Here is a 27,740-nt window from a genome sequence, read left to right as displayed (position 1 = left end):
CATATCAAGAAATTGTCATGAGTTACAACACAGAGGTTTTGGTTAAATTTATGAATTCATCTGTCCCACAATTCTAAGAAAAGGTGACCTTCTTAGTGGATGATTTAATTCAGTTTATATAGAATAGTTCTTTTAAAGAGGTTAAAGTACATAGAAGTATATGTTTTAAGTGTTTAATATACAATTGAACAGGATTCCAGCAGCTTTTACTTCATTTACCCACTGAGTGAGGAAGGTACTGAAAAGTAAAATTGATAGTCACCTAGACTTAAAAATAGTAAAAGGATGTGGACAAGTTTTAAATTTGATCATCAACTCAAAAATTGTGTTGACTATACACATGTAATAAGTTTAATACTTATAAATCAGTAGCTTACTTTTAGACTTGATTATATACAGTGGCTGATATGTGACAGATGCTTAATAAATAGTCTTTGAGTGAATAAATAAATAATGAGGAAAGATGAATTAGTCACTACAGATGAAGTACATTTTTTATAGCTATATTGAGATGAATGTTTCAATGGGATTACCATTCAAGTTAAGGACACATTTCATAGAGGAATATTTTTGATATGGTTTTATTCTAGAAGGAGATTGGTTGGGCAGCTATATTAGATTGTTTTATGAGTGACTTAGGGGCAGAATTTATTGGTTAGTGGTGGGCAGTAAGGCAGAGGAGACTTTGGAATATCTGTGAATGCCCATGCCTGCTGGATGGTAATGCTAACGGAGTGACCTTAGACCCTATCAGCTTCCCCCAGAATGTCAAGAGGAAGGGAACACAGCTTTCCAGACAATTTGTAAATATTTGTTAATTATTATATGCAAAGGAGATGGATACAAACTAAAAATGAGTTATTGCTATTTTTAGTTTGCTTACAGTTTATTGGAAGAGATAATTCTTTACATTTAAAAATGATTTAATTCCAGAGGTAGTCCATCGGTTTTTCTGTTCATTCTAGCTAGCCAGTTAGCAAAATATAAGGCAAGGGAGGTTTCCTGGCACACAATACCTGTAAAATACTTGTAAAATATTCTTGCCTCAGATATTCAGAGGAAGCAGTTAAAGTCAGGGCATATTTCATAAAGGAAGCACATTATGAGCTAGGCCACGCTGGATTGAAATAGCCAGGCAGCAGAATGTGAGTAAAGCATTTAATATATGTTTTTTTTATTATGTTAATCACCATACATTACCTCATTAGTTTTTGATGTAGTGTTCCATGATTCATTGTTTGTGCATAACACCCAGTGCTCCATGCAGAACGTGCCCTCTTTTCAATATATGTTTGATATGAAAGTTAGGTTGGGTCTTGAATGTTGGGCCAAGAATAACAGAATAAGAGAGAAGTAGGAGCCGAACCTGGGCATTAGGGCTGGGGCACTCCTAGTGGGGGTTGTGAAGAACGTTAGCAAGAATAGGAGTTTTTGAGATTGTCTGGAGAAACCAGGGCCAATTGGAGGGAAAACAGTGTTTCATGGCCAGGAGGACCTGACATATGGAGTTAGGAATCACAAGATGGCCACTTGTACGTTAGGACTGCTGGGGATGCAGGTACCAATGAGGGTGGACGAGGAGGAGGCAGGGGCATGAAGCAAGGGCAGCAGTGCAGACGAGAGGCCATTCAGAAGTTAGAGTGGAGTGCATGCGGGTGCCGGTGTTCTGCCAGGATGAACCCGCACTGTGCAGGGGCTCGGTGTCTGCAACTGTATGGCACAGGGCACACATGGATCATTGTATCCAGTCCTTCCGTTTCAACTGAGAAACCAAGTCCTAGAGGGACAGTGATTTATCCAAAGCCACAGAACCAGTTAAAGAGTTGGGACTTGGGGTTCAAGAATGATTGCGTTGGGGGAAGCAGTATTTTGAATGCTTAATAAAAATGTAAATTTGTGTCCTACCCCTTTTGGGAGAGAGTGCGGTGAGTGGTGCTAGTAATCTACACTTTTTGCGAGCCCCCTTGGTGATTTCCTATGCAAAGCAAACATTGAGAACTATTCTTTTTTTAAGTAGGCTCCTCTTTGCCCAGTGTGGAGCCCAGTGTGGGGCTTGAATTCACAACCCTGAGATCAAGACCTGAGCTGAGATCAGGAGTCAGATGCTCAATCCACAGAGCCATCCAGGCGCCCTGAGAACGATTTTTTTTTTAAGATTTTATTTATTTATTTGACAGAGATAGTGAGAGCACAAGCCAGGGGGGCAGTAGGGAGAGGGAGAAGCAGTCTCTCTGATGAGCAGAGAGCCTGACATGGGGCTTGATCCCAGGACCCCGAGATCGTGACCTGAGCCGAAGGCAGAGGCTTAACCGACTGAGCCATCCAGGCGCCCCATATTCTTAAAGAACAATTAATGAAAGTTTCTGAACATGTTATTGTAGGAAAATCAATGTGATGTTGGCTTATGGGAAAAACTGAAAGCAAGGAGATACAGAGTGAAAGAGATTGCTAGTAGAGTGCTGGAATAACACAGGTGTGAGCAAGAACGGCTTCAGGTAGGAGGGTAGCAGTGAGATCAGAAAGGAAGGGAGACTTTGAGACATATGTGCTGGAAAACTCAGGACCTGGTAGCCAGATATGGGACCAGGAGAAGGAGAACACAAAGAAAGAGTTAATCCAGAATTTTAAGGCTAGAACAGCACTTTTTGATTTTTTTTTTGAGGGAAGTGTACATTTATAAAATATTGCAGTATAACTAGGGATAAAGATGTCTGCTATTTATTGATGAAAATGCATTTTGGCAAGAGAATTAACAGAATGTGGGAAAAATGAGAAAATTCTACAAGAACAAGGATGCTGGGATATGCATTGTTTGTGTATGGCAGGACTCGGTAGCATAGGAATTGGAATTTCTCCAGGCCACATTTCGAATGAGCTAAGAACGTGCATGTCACTTGGATTATGTAATTTTAGCCTCTTTATCCCACATTTAGTGCTCGTGTTTTTAAGTCTTACACATAATTGGGATTTCAAAGGTAAAAGCAATCCCTGGATTTGGTGCTTCCCCTGGGTTCATAGATATTTCAAAAATACATCAAGTTTTGAATTTTTCTGCTGAGGCTTAATTTTAGTTACAATTAAAACAATAATGTATTTTTCTGTCTTTTATCAAGATTTAGTTGAACTACTGGTGTTTGGATTTGAAGAACGTAAAAAGCATTTGGTATATAAAGCATAATGTATACAAAAGGAAGGATAAAATATGCTCTTTATGACATGAAAGGGTGACCATAATATTTTGTATCTCTTTTTTTCGTAATGAACTTTGACTTTCCAACACTCAACGTTTACTGTCATTTAATTAGCTGGATAGGTCTCGAACATATTCTGTAGATGAATTTTGTAAAGAACAGTTACAGCAAGCCACCCAGGCACTGAAGCAGCTTGAGGATATCAGAGATAAAGCTATTTCCAAAATCAAAAATACAGTTTTACAGGTAATTCTTTAATTATATCCTCTCTTTTTATCCATTTCTAATGTATGGAGTAAAGCAGTTGCTCCAGCTTGCATTTCTGGAAACAGTGCTGGGAATGGGCAGGTGGATTCGTCAGCCAACCTGCTAATGCCACACATTTACTGGGTGCAGGGCATTTTCCAGGTGCTGTGTAGGATGCAAATATTGATGTATACAGGTATATCCCCTGCTTTTTGAAAGTTCGTGTTACACCATGTTGCTTTTACAAAAGATCTATATTCGTACCTGTTTTTGCTAGCTAACTGAAAGAAATCCGGAGAGAATTTTTACTTTTATGAAAAAAAGCCAGAAGCAGAAATAGCCTTCAGAGTCCATTTTGCAGTGAGCTGTTACGGGGAAGCACCTGGAGCAGCAAGAGGGGCCCCCCCAGCTCCTGCCTCGGGACCCACACGCAGCATCTCCGCATCAGGCCGCCAGAGCTTTGGGCTGTATCTGTGAGCAAGCACCTGTGCTTTTTCTTGACTTAGTTTGCACATGCATTAGCAAGATGTGTCCTACAGTATCAGAAAAGCCTAACAGAGGTTATTTTTGGGGTCTGGGAATGCTCAAAAATTTTTCCTCTTTGCTTTATGCTATTTTGGCTTATGGAAGTTTTCATAGCAACTCTACTTTTGGATAGTGGGGGAAACCTGTATGAGAGAGAGAGAGAGAGAGAGAGTGTGTGTGTGTAAATGCATGTATATGTATGTTTACATATACATCTTCAAGATACCTCAAATCTAGCTCAAGCTGACATATATAGGGAAATACAATTTGTTACAAATTTCAGTATTTCTAAGATGAAAACTTGTTCAAGAGAAACATACCTAGATGAGACAAAACTTCCCTAAGGATTTTATAAAAAGGATTCAATAATACAATGAACATTCTTACCTGAGATGCTGTGACTCATTTCACAGGGTTATTTTCTATAGCTTCCCTATATAGGGAATGACAACGCGTGGAAGCATGGTTCACAAATGCAGTTTGTAAGGGACTGATGCGGTGTCTCTTTTTATGGGCTTGCTGCCTCTCTCTGCTGGTTTGGCAGAATCCAGGTGGATATTTGACGCTCTCTGGAGGAATAGGTGGACTGGGTTTCCCTCAAACCATTTTCAGATGTTATTTCTCTGTATTAAACTTTTGATAAATACGGGGTAGCAGTGACTTCAAGGCTTTGCTTCTTGACAAGAAGATGAAGTGCAACTGTTTCACATCAGTGAAAGAAGGGTCTCTTTCCTCATTGTATTCCGAAGTCACCCTAACCTCCCTAAGCCCCGGCATTTGGGACACAGTTTGGTCTGGGACAGTTTGGCCAAGGATTGTATAAATCGATATGTCTTAGGCCACTGAGATAGTAGTTACACATTCTAGTGTCTCCCATTCTGCATCACCAGGATCTGGTCATAAATATTTGTTAAGAGATTTCTATTTAAATAAATTTCCGATAAGAACCCATTAGACCCACATGCCAACCAACCCTGTTGTTGAAATCCACCAAAATTATTCACTCCATGGAAGTAAGCAGATTTAATAAAAATGGCAAGATCATAAAACTGAGAATGGATCTGAACAAAAAGAGGATATGGGGAATGGAAGTATCAATATAGTGTTGCATTGCTTTTTCCTTATTTAGATGTTATCTCTCCAACAGAGGCTCGTGCCCTATTTTGACATGGCTCTTTATTTTTTTTTAATTCAAATTTAATTACCCAACATATAGTAGTTCATCATTAGTTTTTGGTGTAGTGTTCAGTGATTCATTAGTTGCGTATAACACCCAGTGCTCATCACATCACGTGCTCTTCTTGATGCCCATCACCCAGTCACCCTATTGCCCCACCCAGCTCCCTTTCCACAACCCTCAGTTTGTTTCCCGGAGTCAAGAGTCCCTCATGATTTGGCTCCCTCTCTGTTGACATGGCTCTTTAGCCAACACGTGGCTGAGTTGCTGGGTCCCATCCGTGCAGCACCCAAGGCAGGCAGCATTCCCCATTTCCAGACTGAGTGTAATTAGAAAGCACTGACATTACCTCTACTATTTTATTAGGGCATTTCATATTGAAATGCTGAGGACCATGATTATCAAGCTTTTGTGGGCAAGAGAATCACCTAGGAGGCTTGTTAAAACAAGGGGTCTCAGTTTCAGCTGCTATAGCTGGGGAGTTCACATTTCTAACAAGTTCCCAGGTGAAGCTTGATGCTGCTGGTCTTGGAACCACTGCTCTAGAATCCCTCCAGGAGAATTTTTTTTTTTTTTTTTTTTGAAGATTTTACAGAGAGAGACAGCAAGAGAGGGAACACAAGCAGGGGGAGTGGGAGAGGCAGAAGCAGGCTTCCCACTGAGCAGGGAGCCCAACGTGGGGCTCAATCCCAGGACCCCGGGACCATGACCTGAGCGGAAGGCAGACGCTTAACAACTGAGCCACCCAGGCGCCCCCTTCCAAGAGAATATTGACCGTTTATTTAAACGTTCAGACTCAAACTTGAAATGCGAATTGAATACACTCTAGGATTGTATTTATTTCTCACTGTGAATTTCCCTGAGCTCGGTAGAAGCATTGATTTCAAGAGAACTTCAGAGCTATCTGTTGGAAATAAAGTCACAATTTCAGAGGTAGATTTTAACAAATAATGTATCATGCTTTAAGTTTCAGTGGCTGTACCCTTTAAGAATTTGAATTATTAAGCATTTGTCCTATCAATTTGACTTGCCAGGAAGTTTCACCATTCACAGAATTTTTGAAATGATGGACACTTGCATCATGTCACATAATTACTACTACTTTTTTACAGTGAGAATATTTAAAGCAAAGGAAACCAACAAAATGAAAAGGGAACCTATTGAATGGGAGAAAATATTTGCAAACGATGTATCTGAAAAGGGGTTAATATCCAAAATATATGAAGAACTTGTACAACTCAACAGCAAACCCCCAAATAATCCAATTAAAAAATGGACAGGGGACCTGAATAGGCATTTTTCCCAAAGAAGAAATAGAGATGGCCCATAGACCTATGAATGCTCAAATCACTCATCCTCAGGGAAATGCAAATCAAAGCCACAATGAGGTATCACCTCATACCTCTCAGAATGGCTAATATCAAAAAGACAAGAAATAGTATTGGCAGGGATATGGAGAAAAGGGGAACCTCTGTTGGTGGGAATATAAACTGTGGTGCAATCACTATGGAAAACAGTAGGGAGGTAAACTAAGAATAAAAATACCATATGATTCAGTAATTCCACTATTGGATTATTTACCCAAAGAAAATAAAAACACTAATTTGAAAAGATAATGCACACCTATGTTTACTGCAGCATTATTTACAATAGTGAATATATGGAAGCAACCTAAGTGTCGGGTGATAGATGAATGAATAAAGGGATGGTACATATATGCAATAAAATATTACTCAGCCATAGAAAAGAATGACATCTTACCATTTGCAACAACATGGATTAGACCCAGAGGGTAGTATGCTAAGTGAAATAAGAGACAAATACTGTATGGTTTCATTTATATGTGCAGTCTGAAAAAAGATGAACAAACAACAGATTCATAAATAGAACAATCTCGTGGTTGCCAGAGGGAAGGGGCTTTGGGAATAGGCAAAATAGGTGAAGGGGATTAAAAGGTACAAACTTGGAGATGAAAAGTATAGCATAGGGAATATATGTTGTAATAATGTTGTATGGTGACAGATGGTAAGAACATTTATTGTGGTGAGCATAGTATATTGTATAGAATTGTCAAATCCTACGTGGTATACCAGAGACTAATATAACATTGGGTGTCAGCTGTACCTTGATTTTTAAAAATTGCAGCTTTCAGTGTGTGGATCTTTGACCTTCTTGGTTACCTATATTCCTAAGTATTTTACTGTTTTGAGGCTATTAAGAATGGGATTGTTTTCTTTATTTCTTTTTCAGATTTTTTGTTGTTATAGAAATGCAACTGATTTCTGTATCTTGATTATTAGTTTTAGGATAATTTTGACAAATGCTTTAGAATTTTCTGTGTGTAAGATTATATCATCTGAAAAGAAAGACAATTTTACTCCTCTTTTTCTGATTCGGATACCTTTTGTTTCTTTTTCTTGCCTGATTACTCTTGCTGGGCTTCCAGTACTATGTTTAACAGGAGTGGAGAGAGTGGGCACCCTTGTCTTGTTTCTGATCTTAGAGGAAAAGCTTTCAGCTTTTCACCATTGAGTATGATGATGTTAGCTGTGAACTTGTCATATATGGTCCTTATTATGTTGAGGTATGTTCCTTCTCTACCCAATTTGTTGAACATTTTTATCATCAGAGAATGTTGTATATTTTGTCACATGCTTTTTCTGCATCTATTGAGGTGATCATGTGAATTTTATCCTTCAGTTAATGGGATATATCTTATTTTCTGATTTGTGTATATTGAACTATCCTTGCATCCCAGAGATATATCATGCCTGATTCTATTTTATAATCCTTTTAATGTGCTGTTGAATTTGGTTTGCTAGTATTTTGTGGAGAACTTTTGCATCTATATTCACCAGGGATATTGGTCTGTAGTTTTCTTGTGGTGTTCTTATCTAGCTTTGGTATCAGACTAATGCTGTAAAATGAGTTTGGGGGATGTGCCCTCTTCAGGGTTTTTGGAAGAGTTTAAACAAGATTGGCATTAATTCTTCATTAATGTTTGGTAGAATTCACCAAGGAAACTGAATAGTCATGGATTCTTCTTTGTTGGGAAGTTTCTGATTACTGATTTAGTGTCCTTAATTGTTATTTGTGCTTTCTGATTCAGACTTGGTAGGTTCTATGTTTCTAGTAATTTATCTATTTCTTCTAGGTTAACCATTTTGTTGACATATAACTGTTCATAGTCATCTCTTTTGATCAGAGAATTCAATCCATTTTTATTTAGAATAATTGTTGATAGGTAAAGACTTACTAATACCTTCTTATTGTTTTCTGGCTGTTTTGTAGTTCCCTGTTCCTTTCTTCTTCTCTTGATGCTTTCTGTTGTGAATTGATGATTTTCCATAGTGCTGTGCTTCGATTCTCTTTATATTTTGTGAATCTCTTACAGCTTTTTGCTGTGTAGTTACTATGAGGCTTACATAAAACATCTTTTATCTATCACAATCTATTTCACACTGATAACTGATCACAACACAACTCTACCATTTTATTCTCCCCCCTTTTATGTTTTTAATGACATAATTTACTTCTCTCTATATTGTATTTCCATTAACATTAATGTTAGTGGAGCTATCGTTCTTTTTAATACTCTTGTTCTTTAACCTTTACATAGAGGTCAGTGGTTAATACCCCACCATATTACATTTTTAGAGTATTCCAAGTCTGACTATTTTTTCCTTTATCACTGTGTTGTATATTTTTATGTTTTCATGTTACTACCTAGCACCTTTTCATTTCAGCTAGAACAACACTTTTTGTCATTTCTTGTAGGGCAAGTCTAGTGGTAAGAAATTCCTTCAGCTCTTGTTTGTCTGGGAAAGCCTTTATTGCTCCTTCATTTCTGAAGGGCAGTTTTGCCACATAAGGTATGCTTCGTTGGCAATATTTTCCCCAGCTCTTTGAGTATATCTTCCCACTCTCTCCAGGGCCATAAAGTTTCTACTTAGAAATCTGCTGATGGCCTTATGGGAATTCCCTTGTAAGTTATAAGCTTTTTTCCCCACCCCATCTCTTGCTGCTAAGATTCTGTCCTTGTCTTTGATTTTTGACAGTTTTATTATGTATCCTGGAGAGGATCTCTTTGATATTTGTTTACTGGCTTGTGAGTTTCATGAACTTGGATACACAAGTCTCTCTCCAGATTTGGGAAGTTCTCATTTTCTTTACAAAATTTCTTTTCTGCCCTTCCCCCCCCTTTCCTTCTTGGACCTTTAATAATTGGAAAATTGCTTCTTTTCTTGGTATCCTATAGATTATTTGGCTTTCTTCACTCTTTTTCACTCATTTTTCTTTTATCTCTAGTTGGATAATATCAATTGATTTGTCTTGCAGTTCACTTATTTTTTCTTATGCTTTGTGAAGTCTGTTTTTGAAGCTGTCTGTTGAATTCTTCATTCAGTTACTGTATTTTTAGCTCCAAATACCTGCTTGTTTCCTTTTTACGTTTTCTCTTTCTGAGCATCTCATTTTGTTTGTATTGTTTTCCTGATACCATTAAATTGTTTACCTGTGTTCTCTTCTTATAGATCTCTGAGCATCTTTTTTTTTAAGGTTTTGGTTAAATTCTAGTTAGTTAACATATGGTGTAATATTGGTTTCAGGAGTAGAATTTAGTGATTCATCCCTTACATATAACACCCAGTGCTCGTCACAAGTGCCCTCCTTAACACCCATCACCCATCCCCCCACCCATTTCCCTTCATCAACCCTCAGTTTTTTCTCTATAGTTATGAGTCTCTTTATGGTTTGCCTCCCTCTCTTTTTTTTCCCCTTCCCCTATGTTCATCTGTTGTTTCTTAAATTCCACCTATGAGTGAAATCACAGTATTTCTCTGACTGACTTATTTTGCTTAGCATAATACACTAGCTCCATCCACATCGTTGCAAATGGCAAGATTTCATTCTTTTTGATGGCTGAATAATAAATAGTCCATTGTGTATATATATATACCACATCTTCTTTATCCATTCATCTGTCAATGGACATCTGAGCTCTTTCCATAATTTGGCTGTTGTTGATAATGCTGCTATAAACATTGGGGTGCAGGTGCCCCTTCGAATCAGTATTTTTGTATCCTTTGAGTAAATACCTAGTAGTGCAATTACTGGGTCATAGGGTAGTTCTGTTTTAACTTTTTGAGGAACCTCTATACTGTTTTCCAGAGGGGCTGCACCAGTTTGCATTCCTACCCACAGTGTCAGGGGGTTCCCCTTTCTCTGCATCTTCGCCAGCATCTCTTGTTTCTCGTATTTTTTATTTTAGCCATTCTGAGAGGTATGAGGTGCTATCTCATTGTGATTTTGATTTGTATTTCCCTGATGATGAGTGATGTTGAGTATCTTTTCATGTGTCTGTCGGCCATCTGGATGTCTTCTTTGGAAAAATGTCTATGCGTGTCTTCTGCCCATTTCTTAACTGGATTTTTATTTTTTGGGTGTTGAGTTGAATAAGTTCTTTACAGATATTGGATACTAACCCTTCATCAGATATGTCATTTGCAAATATCTTCTCCCATTCTATAGGTTACCTTTTAGTTTTGTTGATTGTTTCCTTTGCTGTGCAGAAGCTTTTTATCCTGACAAAGTCCCACTAGTTCATTTTTGCTTCTGTTTCCCTTGCTTTTGGAGACATGTCTAGCAAGAAGTTGCTGCGGTCAAGGCTGAAGAGGTTGCTGCCTGTGTTTTTCTCTAGGATTTTGTTGGTTTCCTGTCTCATGTTTAGGTCTTTCATCCATTTTGAATTTATTAATGTGTATGGTGTAAGAAAGTGGTCCAGTTTCATTCTTTTGCATGTCTTGTTTTCCCAACACCATTTGTTGAAGAGACTGTCTTTTCTTCCATTGGATGTTCTTTCCTGCTTTGTCAAAGATTAATTGACCATAGAGTTGAGGGTCCATTTCTGGGTTCTCTATTCTGTTGCATTGATCTGTGTCTGTTTTTGTCTCTGAGCATCTTTAGAAAAATTAATTTGAATTCTTTGTTGGAAATTCCTGGACATCCATTTCTTGGGGGTCACTGACTGAGTTTTACTTTGGTGGAATCATGTTTCCCTGATTTTCATGATCCCTGTAGCCTTGCAAAGGTGTCTGTGCATTTGAAGGAGGAGTCACGTCTTCCAGACACTATGACCTGACTTTGATAAGGGAAGAATTTCGCCTGCAGGTGGGGCATGCTGGAGCATCTTGGATCTTGGTGCTAGCGGTGCAGGGTGCCAAATGTGGGGCTGTGGAACTGCACCAGGTCTTGGGGCATCATGATGTCTCTTTGCTCAGGCCTCTGGGGACCAGAGCTTTGACAGCTGTGTGGTCCTTGGCAAATACTCTGGAGGCCTGCAGTGGCTGTAAGGATTTTCAGTAGTGGCTCCAGGTCCAGGGGCTCGGGACCAAGGCAGGCAGTGGTGGTGGCCGGAACTGGTGGGGTGTACACATTTGGCTCTTCGGGTCATCTGCAGGTTTCTCTATAGTGGCAGGGGCTGGTTGGAGACAACACCCTTTGGTGAGGGTCAGGGTAAGCAGCAAGGGCCAGGCCAACTGTGGGTGCACGGGTGTCAGCATGTTCTGTGGCTGCTGGGTCACACCACAGGGGCCTGGCATTCAAGGCCAGTGACAGCTGTCAGGCCAGCAGCATGCAAATGCAACTGAAGAAATAGCCCGTGCATGGTGGGGCTCAGTCATGGGGCTCTAGGGGGGTGTCTTGTACTCATGCACCCACAGAAACCTGGGCTGGCTGACAGTGTGGGGTTGGAGAGGGACTTAGGCAGCCGGCATCAGTGAATACAAATACCTGCCTGTCTAAAGCTAGTGGAATCTGCTGGGGTTCTGTGGCAGCTGTGCCGGGTACTGACTCCTTCTTCGGCGGCAAGAGCTGCCGTGTTTATGTGCTGAGCAGCTCACTGCGAACGGGGATCTCTCCCGCCACATGGCTGCTATTGGCAGTCCATGTTTTTCTTCCTGGTTCAAGCCATCTGTGTCCATCTCAGCTTTGCTGGTCTGGGCAGGGTGAAATCAAAGTGGGACCTTTGTTCAGTGCCCCCAAAGCCTGGGGAAGCCTGTTGCTCACTCTGCTCTTCCTTACTGATGAGGGAGGGGACGCTTTCTAGCTGGGAAGTTTCCTCTTGGTGCTGAGCAACTCCAGCTGTGGATGGGAGGAAGTGGGGAAAGTGAAGCTGTCTTCTCTTTTTGTGTGGTTATTCTCAGGATTTTTGTTTCACAGTGTTGCTGAAGTTTCTTCAGTGGACTCCAGAGCTCTCCCAGAGCTGTTTTTGTTCATGGACACCTGTCTTACTTGTAGATCTTTGCTGGGGGCAGAGGCAGGGCTTCCCTACAGCGCCATTTTGGTGAATTTTTAAAACTGAAATGTGTGACTCCTCAGTGGCCAGACTCTAGGCAGCACACTAGAATCAGCTGGTGGGGTGAGATGGGGGACTCTTAGTAAATATTGATCTCTGGGACCACCCTAGACTAATTAAATCAGAGTTTCTGATGATGGAGCCTCAGCCAGCAGTGGAGAAGCTCCTCAGGTGAATCTAAAGTGCAGCTACGTTAAAAGGCGTTCTGGGCAATGTTGGGGACTGCCCAGACACAGCACAGGCATAGAAGTGATGAGAGGAAAACCGAAACCCAGCATCAGGATGTGGGCCTAAAGTCAGACTTGAGATATGCCTGACCCAAAATATAGCCTGTGATGCTGGAGAATATCTGCCTATCTGCCTATCGGTGTCAGAATCTCTGTTAACTTCAGAATGTTCAATAAAAAGGGCAGCATTACCAGGCTTACTACTGTATACTTTTATATCGATACAGTTATTAAGCTATTTAAAATTCCTTTAGTACCAATGCTAAAAATCTTTATTCTGAATAGTTAATAGACTCTGCCTCACCATTTTACCAGTTAAAATGCATTTTGCATATGAAGTTTTCAAATCATGTGGCCACTCCTGGAAAAACATGACCTTTTCAATAAAAACATAACCTATTAATAAAGTCAGTATTTCATTTGTCAGGCCCAGCATAGCTGTGCCCATAACTGGTATATGAGTTATCTTGTCTTTTTTTAGCCCAATTTCTACAAGCATCTGTTGTATTAGTAAAGAACTACATCACCATGGTAAACCATTCCTCCAGAGAGTCAACCAGTACTAGAAAAAACTTGCCAAATTGATAATCAACTGACGTTATTCATTTTTAAAAGAAAGAAAAAGACAAATGAAAAAAACATGAAGAGAGGCAACATAAATGCAATTGTGTTTTTAAAAATTAGAATTGGGGCGCCTGGGTGGCTCAGATGGTTGAGCACCTGCCTTCGGCTCAGGTCATGATCCCGGGGTCCTGGGATAGAGCCCCACATACGTCGGGCTCCCTGCTCAGCAGGGAGTCTTCTTCTCTGTCTGTCTCTGCCTGCCGCTTCCCCTGCTTGTACTCATGCTCTCTCTCTCATAAAAAATTTAAAATCTTTAAAAAAATAAAAAAATAAAAAAAATAAAAATCAGAATACAATTTGGAAAGGACTATCAAGCATTTAAATATCAATGGAGCAAAAAATAAAAAGAATGAACAACCAATAGGTGAACAAATACTGGAAATATTTTTAGAATTTTAAAGGTCCATCAATAATTTAAAAAAATGTTTATGTGTCTAAAAAGAACCATTTGACCAACTTTGAGATTATTTTAGAGGGCACAATTTAGAAGTTTTGGTGGTACTAGTAGTACTGATTTTATTCCCCAGTAACATACTAAGTCAATTGTCTTTTTTTTTTTTAAGATTTTATTTATTTATTTGACAGAGAGAGAGAGACATGAGAGAGGGAGCACAAGCAGGGGGAATGGGAGAGGGAGAAGTAGGCTTCCCGCTGAGCAGGGAGCTTGATGCAGGGCTCGATCCCAGGACCCCTGGGATCATGACCTGAGCCGAAGGCAGACGCTTAACAACCTAGCCACGCAGGCGCCCCCTAAGTCAATTGTCTTAAGAGATACATTGTTTAAAGGACAAAACTCTAACATCAGATTTGATGAACTTAAATTTTTTCTTAATTCTGTATTATTTATCATATATGTGTTAAAAACAAACAAACTAATTGCTATAGCCTAGCGTAAGGGAGGCAGCATTGGACTGGATTTTAGGATACCTATTATTTACACTTGACTCTTCCCCCCATTGGTAGCTCTACTCCCAATTGTATACTTGAGGAGGGTCCCTCTGTGTAGGAATGCTTAGATAATCATTAGTATGTACTTCCTGGTTGAGTTCCATAAACTCATCTGCTTATAAGTGAGACCCCAAACTTCATAGGCTTCTTTTTTGTCTGCTGTTTAAATACAGTGCAGGCATAAAGTTTTCATGAAAATTGTCATAATAATGTTTAGTTACAGTGTTGTAATCATGCTATATTAACATAGGAAATTATCACTTGTTTCTCAATTGTTTATTGAACTGTAGGTGGCAGAAAAGAAAGAAATTAAAGAATATTTTGAGTCAAACCTCTCTGAAGATGACACAGTACATTTCAAGCTGCCTAAATATCGACGTTTATTAGAAACAATTTTGAGGTTTCTGCTGCTGGTTGACTACATATTTCAGGAACTCATCCGTCAACTAATGAATACTGCAATCACACTACTTTTGGAATTATTTAATAATTCTGCTAGAATGCCATTTTCAATGGAAAAAAGGAATGAAGATCTCATTAAGTAAATCACAATTTTTTGACTTATAAAAGGAATTTATGATCATAATGTAATATATTGTCACTTATGGAGGAAATATCAAATAATTTAAGCTAGAATTTGAAAATTCTCCTCATAGCAAGTTATATGTACTCAGTTTTTGCAATTATCTGAACTTATTATCTGGTAATACTTTCATTAATACTCTGCATAAAATATAAGAAAATTTCCTTCCCCCCTAAAAATATTCTGCATAGGCTAGGTTGCTATGTGAAGTATATGATACCCAGTGAAATTTGAAATTCAGATAATGAATAATACCTTAGTGTAAGTATGTCCCAGATATTACCTATACTAAAAATGATTGGAATTCAGTTTTAATTTGGTGTTCTGTTCTGTATTAATCTGCTAAATCTGGCAATCCTATGTATAGGTATGCTGTATCTTCAAAGTTCAGAACTAGGTTTTTTTTTTAATTTAATTTAATTTTATTATGTTATGTTAGTCACCATACAGTACATCATTAGTTTTTGATGTAGTGTTCCATGATTCATTGTTTTTGTATAACACCCAGTGCTCCATGCAATACGTGCCCTCCTTAAAAACCCATCCCCCCACCCCCTCCCCTCTAAAACCTTCAGTTTGTTTCTCAGAGTCCATAGTCTCTCATGGTTTTTCTCTCCTTCCAATTTCCCTCCCTTCATTTTTCCCTTCCTTCTCCTAATGTCCTCCATACTATCCCTTATGTTCCACAAATAAGTGAAACCGTATGATAATTGACTTTCTCTACTTGACTTATTTCACTTGGCATAATCTCCTCCAGTCCCATCCATGTTGATGTAAAAGTTGGGTATTTATCCTTTCTGATGGCTGGGTAATATTCAGAACTAGTTCTTAAAAAATCATTTGTAAGAATGATTCTGGAAGTAGCCAGCCACAAGGTTCAATTGGAATTTGAGGCAATTCCAAGTATCTATTGAAAACCAAATATTTTCACCTTTTTAAAAAAAAAATTATTGGGGCGCCTGGGTGGCTCAGATGGTTAAGTGTCTGCCTTCGGCTCAGGTCATGATCCCAGGGTCCTGGGATCGAGCCCCGCATCGGGCTCCCTGCTCGGCTGGAAGCCTGCTTCTCCCTCTCCCACTCTTCCTGCTTGTGTTCCTGCTTTCACTGTGTCTGTCTCTGTCAAATAAATAAATAAAATCTTTTAAAAAATTATTTATTTGCGAGAGAGAGAATGTGTGCACATTCACAGAGGGAGAAGCAGACTCCCCACCCAGCAGAGAGCCTGATGTGAGGCTCGGTCCCAGGACCCTGAGATCATGACCCAAACTGAAGGCAGACACTTAACCACCTGAGCCACCCAGGTGCCCCCTATTTTCACCTTCTATTTAAATACTACTGTTAATACTTTTTTCTTACTTACCACAACTGGATCTATCGCCGTAATTTGTAAACCATGGAATATGAATTGACACTGTAGAATACTTTATGTTCAAACTGTCAAAATTTAGCAATATCATTTTAAGTCAAATCAGAGTTTCAGTATCATAACTAGAGAGCGAAAAATAAATTCATAACATTTTGAAGATTCTTAAAGATAATATACTGTTTCTCTAATTTGTTATTGAATCCAGCAGAGCTTAAATCACTTTTCTAAGGCCTCATAAGTACTTTGAGTCAGTGCTAGGACTTTAACCTATATAAGAGCACATTTAGTAATAGCACATTATAATTTTATTTCTCCTAAAACTACAGGTGTGTGTTTGTGTGTTTAGAAGTTTTTAATTTTGAACATAATTTTTAAAAGATTATTATAGTTAATTCATCATATAATAGAAAATTTAGAAAGCAGAAATTACCCTAATCCATCACTTAAATACAGTGTCTTATTATTTTGGTGTAATTTCTCCTAGACTTTTCCTGTGTATTTTTCTGTTGTAATCCTAGTGTACTATTTCATAGTTCATTTAAAAAATACAACATGTCTCATATATATATATATTTAACGTTATAGGAGGAATACGTGTGTAGTGGTTCAAGTACATGTGTTTTTGGAGTCATACCGTCTGGGTTTTAATCCCTGTTTCATCTCTGACATGATGTGTGACTTAGGTTAGCTAGTAATAGTAAGCTAGGAGACATATATTCTTTAGACTTCAGTTTCCTCATGTGTAGACTAGAGATAACAATAATACCTATGTCATAATGTTTGAGAATAAACAGAGTAAATGCCTGCTAAGTAGGAGCTATCATTATTTAATCTGTTTCCATTGACCTTCTTAACAGTATTGGTTTGTATTTCCATAATGACTAATGATGTTGTACATCCTTTCATATGATTATTGGCTATTTGTATATCTTCTCTGAAGAAATGTCTTTTCATGTCCTTTGTCCATTTTTAAATTGTGTTGTTTTTTATTGTTAAGTTCTAATGAGTTTTTAAAATATGTTTTGGGTACAAGACCCCTATTATTGACAAATAATAGATTATTTGCAAACATTTTTTCCCATTCTCTGGGTCATCTTTTCACTTTCTTGATAGTATCCTTTGGAGCAAAAGTATTTAGTTTCAAAAAAGGCCAATTTATTTTTCCTCTGATTGTACTTTAAGTGTTGCCTAATGCAAGGTCATGAAGATTGATACCTATGTTCTAAGATTTTCAATTTTAGCTCCTACATTTAGATCTTTGATCCATTTTGTTTTAATTTTTGTATACAGTGTGAGATAAGGGTGTAAATTCATTTTTTTTCCTATACGGATGTCCAGTTGTCCCAGCACTACTTGTTGAAAAGACTGTTCTTTCTCCATTTAATTGTCTTGGCACTCTTTTTGACAGGCAGTTGACCACGGATGTATGGGTTTATTTTTGGACTCTAAATTTCATTCAGTTGATCTGTATGTCTGTCCTTATATTGGTACCGCACTGTCTTGATTACTGTAGCTTTGTAGTAAGTTTTCAAATTGGAAAGTGTGAATCTTCCAACATTGTTCCTTTTCAACAAAGTTTTGGCTCTTCTGGCTCCCTTGCATTTACATATGAATTATAGAATAAGATTGGCAATTTCTGCAAAAAAAAGGCAGCTGGAACTTATAGGGATTTCATTGTATCTGTGGATAAATATGGGGAGCATTTCCATTTTTATAGTATAAAGTTTTCTAATCCATGAATGTGAGATTGTCTTGCCATTTATACAGGTAGTCTATTTTTTTTTAAAGATTTTTTTTATTTATTTGAGAGAGAGAGTGAGAGAGACAGAGCCCAAGAGGGGGGAAGGATCAGAGGGAGAAGCAGACTTCCTGCCGAGCAGGGAGCCTGATGTGGGACTCGATCCTGGGACTCCGGGATCATGACCTGAGCCGAAGGCAGTCGCTTAACCAACTGAGCCACCCAGGCGCCCCAATTATGATTTAAATTTTATCTCCATATTAGCATATATTTGTAAATCTTCACTTTTCCATAAAAATGCTTCATTTTTTTATTTCCCCCAATTAAGAGTAATAGAATATTTTTACTTTTTCATCTTGCTGAAATGAGACATACGATTTTTTTATTATAGTAAAATGTAAGTAACAGAATTCAGTATCATTAAGCACATTCACAGTGTTGTGCAACCGTCACCATATCCATTTCCAGAACATTTTCATCATCCTAAACTGGGACTCTGTGTGCAGTGAACAGTAACAATTCATTCCCTGTGCATGGCCGCCATCCTTCCACCAAGCCCTCGTGACCTCTAATGTACTTCCTGTCTCTCTGAATTTACCTATTCTAGGTACCTTATTCAGTGGAGTATTCATACCTTATTTGAACTCTGTATCTGGGTTATTTTGCTCAGTATAATGTCTTCAAGGTCCATTCACGCTGTAACACGTATGAGAATTTCTTTCCTTTTTAAGGCTAGATAACATTCCAGTATGTATACACCACGTTTTATTTATTCATTCCTCTATTGATGGACATTTGGGTCGTGTTTACCTTTTGCTATTGTGAATGATGTTGTTATCATTTCTGTTTCTTTTGTTGATATCCCCGGAGTTGGAGTTGCTATATCGTATGGCCATCCCACATGTACCTCTCTGAGGAGTGTCCGGCTATTTTCCACTGTAGCTGCTCTAGTTTGATTCCCACCAGCAAGCACCAGGGTGCTAATCCTCAGTAACAGGATTACTGAGAGATACTTTTAGAAAATAGGAGCCATCCTAATTGTTGTGAAGTTATATCTCACGGTGGCCTAGATTTGTATTTCCCTAATGATGAGTGATGCTGAGCATCTTTTCTTGTACTGATTGACCACCTGTACATATCTCCTTTGGAGGAATGTCTAATTATTGATGTGTTCTGGATATTAATAAGATATAAAAGTTTGGAAAGACTATGTTTTTTTCCTTCTTATTTCTTAATCTAGAATATACAAGAATGTCTTCTCTGTCACTGAAAAGATAACAGATGATTACGAAGAATTTGTTGATAATTCAAACTTATGTGCCACTTCTGTTTTAAAGTCAGAAGTAAAAACGGAAGCAGATATTAAGGAGGTAAAATGGTCTTTGAAAAATATAAGCATAGATTTTTTTATGTAAAATGAGTAAGTTTGGAATTAAAAATATGATTTATGATTATCCACAGTCTCTTGCACACGCGCGCACACACACACAGACATCCCTCTCACTGTAGAAAGCTGTAATTACAGTTATCTCAGTTGGTTCATTTGTTCATGTGTTATTGAGTACTTATTATTTACCAGTCACTGAGCGAGGCACATACCGCAGTGGGCAGAACACGTCCCTGACCTCTTGGAGTTTATATTCTGCTAAAAGAGACGGATAGTGAAGCCGTGAGTGCCATGAAGAAAAGCAGAGGAAGATAAAGGAATGCAGAGTGACGCTGTACGCTACTTCACGTGGAGTGCTCAGGAGAGACCACCCTATCGAAAGTAGAAGCTACCCCCTTCGGCCCCCACTACTGTATACCTCTCACTCTTTGCTGGCCTTCAGAGTACTTTTTTCATTGTTATTAACTCAAAAATGACACAAGACAAATATGAGAAATCTTGACAGAATCCTAGAAAAACATTAAGTAGGAAATCTTTTCTGGCCATGAAGAATTGTATCCCACCCCCCTAATATTTTATTGGGATTAAACTTTATGTGCTAGATGCTTGTCCTAGTTGGCAAAAGCAGCATTTTTATGAGATAGCACTGTATAATATGTATACTTTACACATTTTTTCCTTTAAAAAATATTTTAGGTAGATTTGGTAACGAGGGAAAATGTCTACATTTTTTATTTTCATTTGTATTTCTCTTATTACTGGTATATTTTAAAATATATGTTATTGGGAATTTTTGCCCATTAATCTCCTGGATTGATTTTTCTTATTATTTTGTAGGAATTCTTCATGTCTATATTGCAGTTATCTTTTCCTACTAGATGGCTTGTTATTTTTATTCCCTTATGATGTATTATTATCAATAATTCTTTTTTTAAGATTTGTTTATTTGAGAGAGAGAGAGTACAAGCAGGAGTAGGGGCAGAGGGAGAGAGAGAGAGAGAAAAGCAGACTCCCACTGAGTGTGGAGCCTGACATGGGGCTCAATCTCATGACCCTGAGGTCATGACCTGAGCCGAAATCAAGAGTCAGATGCTCAACTGACTGAGCCACCCAAGCACCTCTATTACCTATAATCCTTTATTTCAGTGTAATTGATTTTATCAGTCCTTTTATTTGTATTTGTGTTTGTAATTATTTACCATCCTGAGTCATAAATATATTCTTCTCTATTTTCTTATGAAAGCTTTGGAGTCTGTCCACATTTATCTCTAAATCTGTGCATAGTGTATGTTAGGGTTCATTTTTGTTTATTTTATGAGTGACTGTTGCTCAGGCACAATTTCTTTACATCCCTTCCCTGCCGATCTGCACAGCAGCTCTTTCTTTATCATTTATCATATGTCTCTATACACGTGTCTTCTCTTTCCAAACTGTTACTCTGTCCCGTTGATCTACTTTCCTGTTACTGTGCCAATCCCACACCAGATTAATGGTATAGCTTTGAAATAAGTCTTCTCCTTTTCTAAGAGAGTCTTGTCTTTCCTCAGCTGTTTGCATTTCCATATACATTTTAGAATCAGACCCTATTTGGATTTTGATTGAAATTGCCTAGAAGGTGGGGAGAGTTAATATTTTATGATACTAAGTCTTCCCACATGATTGTACAATTTATTTAAGTCTTCTTTAATGTTTTTCAATGTCTTTTATAATTTTTTCCATAAAAATCTTGTGGGTTGTTTTGTTTTGTTTTGTTTTGTTTTGTGGATTTAGCCTGTGTGCTTTATAGTCCCAGCCCATACTCTAAGGGAATTGCTTCTACTACTTCTTTATGAACACTTCAGAATAGAAATATTTTTAGATAAAAATATATGCACTGCTTTAATTTTTTTCCTTAGGATTAACATTAAATCAGCACTGTGGACCTTTTTATGGCTTTCCATTTGCATTGCAGAATTTCTCTTTAGACAAGGTCACACCAATTTCTATTAAAGACTGCCTTTTAAATGTGTACTATTTTATACTTGCTGTTGCTTATTGATAACTGAAATCTGGGATTAACTGGTCTTAATTTTTGTGTATTACTCATAATCTTAGATATTTTTCTTATGCTCATTAGCCATTTGTATTTCTCATTTTTATGACTTTTTGGTGTTCTTTCCCATTTTTCTGGTGGAGTTTTTTTTCTTACTGAATCACAAAACTATTTATAAAATACAGACCATAACCATTTGTTAGGCCATGAAAATATAAATCTTCATGCATTATTTTTTGTGCATTCTTCAATCCACCCTCCATAGTTCACAGTAAATTTTTTTGAAATATATTATTGGTTACTGGAATATACATGTTACAGTTTGCATAGGGTCACAGTGCTACGCTGCATCTGTACATTTTCTCACTCAACATTACATTGTCAAGACTCGTGTCACGTATCGGTGGGTCTGGGTCCAGATCTCACAGTGATGTGCCACCAAATGCCCTCAGTGTGGGACGTGACCCCCAGCTACTGAAAGTGTTGTCAGCAGATAGCCTTTAGCTGTCTGCTTTTTCTGAGATGGCTTCAAGTGCAGCCCCCTTGTTCAAGGTCATGCCCCTTTTTGGGGGAGGCCCACATGCAATGAACAATTGTTACAAGGGTATAAAAAACTCTGAAGGGCCATTCCCGCTCCTGAGCTCCCCATGGCTTGGCTAAGCCTGTGGTTGGCCTGTATAACAGCTCAGCCTTCCCCTCTACCCACCCTGCTTGCTTTCTCTCCCTTCCACATATGTTGACCTAGGCACATTCCTTAGTGTTTACATCCTGCCTGTCTCAAACTGGCTTCCCAGGGAACCCAATCTATGACAGTATGTACAAACAGAAACACACACAGACACACACACACACACACACACACACACACACATAATTTACCGTTTCTGATTGTTACACAGTATTCCCACTTTTCTTCTTTGAATTGCATATTGATACTTTTGAACATTTTTTCTATTGGGTTTCTTACTGATTTTTAGGATTTTTGTGTGTTCCAGATATTGATTCTTTGTTAATTTTAGACTTTGTTAATATTACCTCTTAACTTTGTCCTTGTCTATTAATCTTAGGTATAGATCTTTGGTAATAGAAATTCTTTTTTGATGTTTTAAAATTCAACACTGATTCTGATTTTCCAGTTTGCTTATGAGTAGATTTGATGTAGACAGCGTTGTGATCCTGGCATAAATCCTGTGTGTCCCTGGTTCCACTTTTGCCCCACAGCCCTCATTGTAGCATCTCTCTCATACTCTGCCCTCTAGTATCTGACCTTGGTTCTCCTATTTTTGCTAAATTCATGTTGGTATGGACTGAGTTTTTGAGCACATTCTAATATCTAGTCCAAGAAAAGATAGATAATCCGGGCACCTGGGTGCCTCAGCCGGTTAAGTGTCTGCCTTCAGCTCAGGTCATGATCCCAAGGTCCTGGGATTGAGTCCCACATCGGGCTCCCTGCTTAGCGGGGAGCCTGCTTCTCCCTCTCTCTGCCCCTGCCCCTGCTTGTGCACTCTCTCTCTCTCAAATAAATAATCTTAAAAAAGATAATTATTTGGGATGTGTTGAGTCAGAGGTACCGTGGGCAACCAGGTGAAAATATTTCTATTAGGATTTTGGAAATCTAGATTTGACTCTCAAGAGAGAGCAGGGCTAAAGTGGGGGAGGTCCCCACTTCCCATTGCATACTGTAGAATTTAGATGTAGCTATTTCTCTCTTGTAATGTACAGTCTTGAGGAAATCACCCAAAAAATTTATTACAAAAAGATTTTCAAGCCCCACTTCATATTTTAACTGTGGGCTTTGGGGTCACAGACCCACAACAAACTTTAGCCTTAACTACATGCTAGCAATATAGCCTTTGACAATATAAGCTTCCCAAGTCTGAGTTTCTTTTTATGCATAGTAAGAGTAATAATTTCTTCCTCAGGGTTACTGTGAAGATGAGGTGAAGGTAGCCTGTTTACTATAGTGCCTAGGACATGATAAGTACTCATCAAATTGTAACTGTATCAAATAGTATAGTATGCTATGAGTATACTGTATCAAGTAGTAAGTACAGTACACATATTTCAAGAATGAGTCTATGCAAAATATATATGTACTATAATATTAGAAGGTGTGTAGGGGTTGAAGTCCAGTCATTATCAGAATTAGAGGTTATTTTCCAGAAGAAGCTACATAACACATTATATATTTGTTTGGAATTTTCTGTGAACTTCTTTATTGTGATAAAATGTACATAATGTACAATTTACCATTTTAACCATTTTTACACATAAAATTCAGTGGCACTACGACATTCACAATGGGGTGCACTATCAGCACTATCCATTTTGCAGAAGTTTTTAATCATCCCATAGAAACTTCCTATTTATTTGTGTGGAACATTTAAGCATTGCACATCACCTTCAGCGTCTAACTCAGGCTCTTTCCCCAGCAGCTTAATAGGGTGTTAATGGTGTTTGTTTATACTGTTAAATGCCTTTATTTATAAATGAATGGTCGAGGTTCTAACAGGCAACCTAGCTGACCACTGAGAAACATTGGGTGCCTCCGGAACAATGGATTTTATGTGGGCTCTGAGGGATCCATTCATTAGTGGAGAACCCATGCCGAGACAGCCTGAGGGCAAACACATTGTATAAGTAAGATATTTATACGTAAAATACTCTGGTTATTTCTCGGAAGAGATGGATACCCTTACTAGGATATGTATGTTAAAGTGAGGAACTAGCGTCTATAGGAATGGATTTGAAGTATATTCCTGATTCGTAATTCTTAACGTGGAGTACACAGTAAAGTCTCCTGCTCAGCTTTTAAATGATTCAAATTCTTGGTATAAAATTGCTCAATCAATATATTGTGACCTGAAACAAATATAACATTGTATGTTAATTATACTTCAATCAAAAAAAAAAAAAAGATTCTTGGGCCCTGCCCCTGACCTTTTAACTCATAATCTCTGGGGATAGGGCCTAAGAATTTGTATTTTTAATAAGCTCTCAGATGATTACTATGTAGCCACTCTGGCATTAATTTACAGTCTTCTGGGCGAGACTACTGCATTATAATGTACCTGTGTTTTACATGAACTTATTTTAACATGCAAATGTCAGTTATGTGGTAACATAATGTTATTCAGTTATACTGAAGTTATTACTGGTCATTTAAAAGTTAGAGCTGTATCATTCTAATTTAAAGGAATGTTCTTTCAGTTAGAACTGTCATCCTAACGTGTCTGTTCATTAGATTTTGAATAGGATTAAAGTGGATGAGGATTTGAGAAAAATATATGCACCAGTATTTGAAGTAACTCTACACTTGAGCATTCCCGAAGAGAGTGAGTCTTCAGAAATTTCCACAGAGAACTCTCGTGAGTCTGACAAGTCCTCCAAAGAATCCGAGTTGTGTGAAGATAAGGCATCAAAAAATGAAGTCAGGTGTCTCATGAAATACTCCAGTAAAGAACTGCAAATAATGAAGAAACCAAAAAAAGTCTCTTCCAACTTCGAAGGAATTCTTTCAGGTAAGATGAAGGAGACTATTAAGAAGGAAGGAAAATGTCCTAACAGCTTGAAAAGACAAATGAGATAAAATTATAGTAGTTTATATATGACCCGTGACTAGGTTGTAAATGTTAAGAATGCTCAAAGTGAGCATAAACTTAGATCATTTGTGGTGCGTGTAATAACACCATCATTATTTTGGTCTCAGTACTCACACCATTTCTCACGGGACTCGGGGACTCCCTCTGTGAGGATGAACACCACCTGGGATGCTTGTTAACAGTTCAGGCTCTCGGACTCCATCAAGATCTGGGGGTGAGGTGTCCTGCTGGAACACTACCTTTTAGATGACCTTTCCAGCTTATTCTTAGGTGTTTGGGAACCACTGACACATGTCAATTGATCATTTAGCTGATACCAATTAGTGTTTTATTCTCTCTTTTTTTCAATGGATTCTTACAGACATAGAAGTCATGACTGAGTTCGAGAATAAATACATATATGATGAGTAAGTAGTTGACATTTTAAAAATTACAAGTAATTATAATTTCTGTTAGTTACTGCATTTTTCTGAAATAAGCTTTTATTTTCTCAGATTTTCAGAATTTGCTACAAGTCTCTTCTTAGCTCCCAACAGATTAGAGTTTTCAATAAAAATTCAAAATATGGTGACTGACATTGAAAAATGTATAAGTAAGTATTTTAAAAGTTTAGCTAGATACATTGTCTCCTTTGGCAGTATTTTCTTAGATGTAGACATTTGATTCTTATACCCAGAGATGTGGCATCAGGAGATCAGAAATTCCCAGACTTTGGGATCAGTGTGAACTTGGGATTATTTGAGGATGTGTGAATTACATGTACAGCCATAAAGTGCATAAAAGATGGGCATTAGGAAAACAGCCTAAGGTTTGGATTTTTTCAATGATATGCTACAGAATTTTATGAGACTTAAATAAGACATATCTTACAGCATAACAAGATTCTGTTTCCATCTTAAACAGATTTTTATTAATTCTTTTCTAGCTATGTGTATACAATCTGAAATTACATGGCTATTACTAGCCCGACCAATGAATTTATGCCTTCTCCATGATCTAAGTTTTATATAGATCTTAAAATAGCAGGACCCTTGTCAACTCTTGAAATGTTTATATTTCCTCTTGTTATTAATAAATTTGAGGAGGGATGTCTTGAGATGGTCAGATATCTTTGTTTCTTCTGAAAATTTTGCCCACAAATTTTAGCATTTATTTGTGGATCTTGCCACTAATTAATTAGTGGATCCATTTCTTTATTCTGTTATTTATATAGATATGGATTCACTGATCTGTGTACATATTCATGTATGTACGTCATGTATACATACATGTGTGTGTGTGTATATATTTACCTGAGAAAAAACAAAACATCTTGATTACCCCATCATTTCAGCCACCCTCATGTAACAGCTATTTGCATTTTGCATTTTTACTTTCATTGGCATACATTAGTGAAATTATATTTAAAATGTTTTATTATCCCTTAGCATTATATTGTAGACATTTTCCACATTGCTGCGTATGCTCTTATAATTGTCACTTAGTTGGCTGTGCGATAATATGTTGAACCATGAGTGCAAAGTTAAACATGCTCGTTACTGCATGCGGTCATGCCGTTGACATCTGGTGCACAGCTTGTGGCTTCCATGGGACATTCTCACAGAGTAATTGCCTGAGATTGAAACTGATGGGTCTAAAGTCTTCCTCTTACTGATTTGTGGTTCCTTTGGATTAAGAAAGTGAATCCTTAAAAAAAAAAAAAAAAAAAGAAAGTGAATCCTTAATGTTTAATATGAGTTTTAAGAAAAATAAGTAGGTTGTTTGGCTTGATTTTATGGTGATATTTTTGCCATGCAGAACATTATTTTTATAGTATAACATGTGCAGAGCCTTTTAGAAGAGGCTCCAGGATGTGGTGCCCTAGTTACACAGGCTTGCCCAGTGACCACATCATAAAAACATTCTCCTACTTGTCTTCTAATTCTATTATGATTTCATTTTTATGCTTAAATATTTGATTGCTCTAACATTTATTTGGTATATGTGGACTTGCAATTTTTGCCCAGATGACTGATGATCTGTCTGTCCCAGTACCAGTTACTGAGTAATCCATTCCTCACCCTCACTGGTTTGAAATGCCACTTTTATCATTTATTATATTTTAGTATGTTATTTATTTATGGACTATATAGTAGTCTGTCTGTAACTCATGAACAGTACCATTCTGTTGTAATTCTGTAACTTCTTTTCTCCCCCAGGAATGTCCTAGGTTCACTGATACTTGTTTTCATCTGGGGAGTATAACAGAGTATTACTGTTACTTATTTTGTTGTTCAAATTGTCTGGCTTTGCTTTTGCAGAACAATTCTTTCCAAATGGGTCCTGTGCCCTCACCCTTTGTTGTGATCGCTGTAGCTTCTGGGGCCACGGCACACCCCAGGCCACTCTCGTGCTTCTCTGCCTCAGCCCTGGGGCATGCCTGTTCCTTGTGGGGGTGGCGCTGCTGTGAGGCCCGCAGTGAAAGGAGCTGGGGCAGGTCTGTGCCACACAGGGAAGGTCATGTCAGCATCGCTGCTCTGTACCTCCTTTTTTTTTTTTTTTAAGATTTTATTTATTCATCTAAGACACAGAGATACAGAGAGAGAGAGAGAGAGAGAGAGAGAGGAGAGAGCCTGAGCAGGGAGAGAGGCAGAGGGAGAAGGAGAAGCAGGCACCCCGCCGAGCCAGGAGCCTGATGTGTGGGGCTCGATCCCATGACCCCGGGATCATGACCTGAGCCGAAGGCAGACGCCTAACCATC

The 27,740-nt window shown here is 38.1% G+C and overlaps 1 protein-coding gene across 13 annotated transcripts in view; it reads left to right on the top strand.

Annotated features, from left to right (window-relative positions):
• Window positions 1–27,740, top strand: part of DNAH14 (dynein axonemal heavy chain 14) — a 334,785-nt gene that overhangs the window by 51,858 nt on the left and 255,187 nt on the right. For 12 of the 13 annotated variants that reach the window (XM_027613953.2, XM_027613959.2, XM_027613963.2 and 9 more), the window contains 6 exons: window positions 3,306–3,437; window positions 14,583–14,833; window positions 19,220–19,349; window positions 24,643–24,919; window positions 25,362–25,407; window positions 25,495–25,592. In XM_027613953.2, the coding sequence (XP_027469754.2) occupies window positions 3,306–3,437; window positions 14,583–14,833; window positions 19,220–19,349; window positions 24,643–24,919; window positions 25,362–25,407; window positions 25,495–25,592 (934 nt within the window). The remainder of the gene's footprint in view (window positions 1–3,305; window positions 3,438–14,582; window positions 14,834–19,219; window positions 19,350–24,642; window positions 24,920–25,361; window positions 25,408–25,494; window positions 25,593–27,740) is intronic. The other variant, XM_027613960.2, reaches the window with a different exon arrangement.

The sequence above is a fragment of the Zalophus californianus genome, chromosome 10 (genome assembly GCF_009762305.2).
Source record: "Zalophus californianus isolate mZalCal1 chromosome 10, mZalCal1.pri.v2, whole genome shotgun sequence".
In the NCBI taxonomy this organism is placed as follows: Eukaryota; Metazoa; Chordata; class Mammalia; order Carnivora; family Otariidae; genus Zalophus; species Zalophus californianus.
The sequence above is the reverse complement of the archived record's forward strand: the minus strand, read 5'-3'. Positions and strand labels throughout refer to the sequence as shown.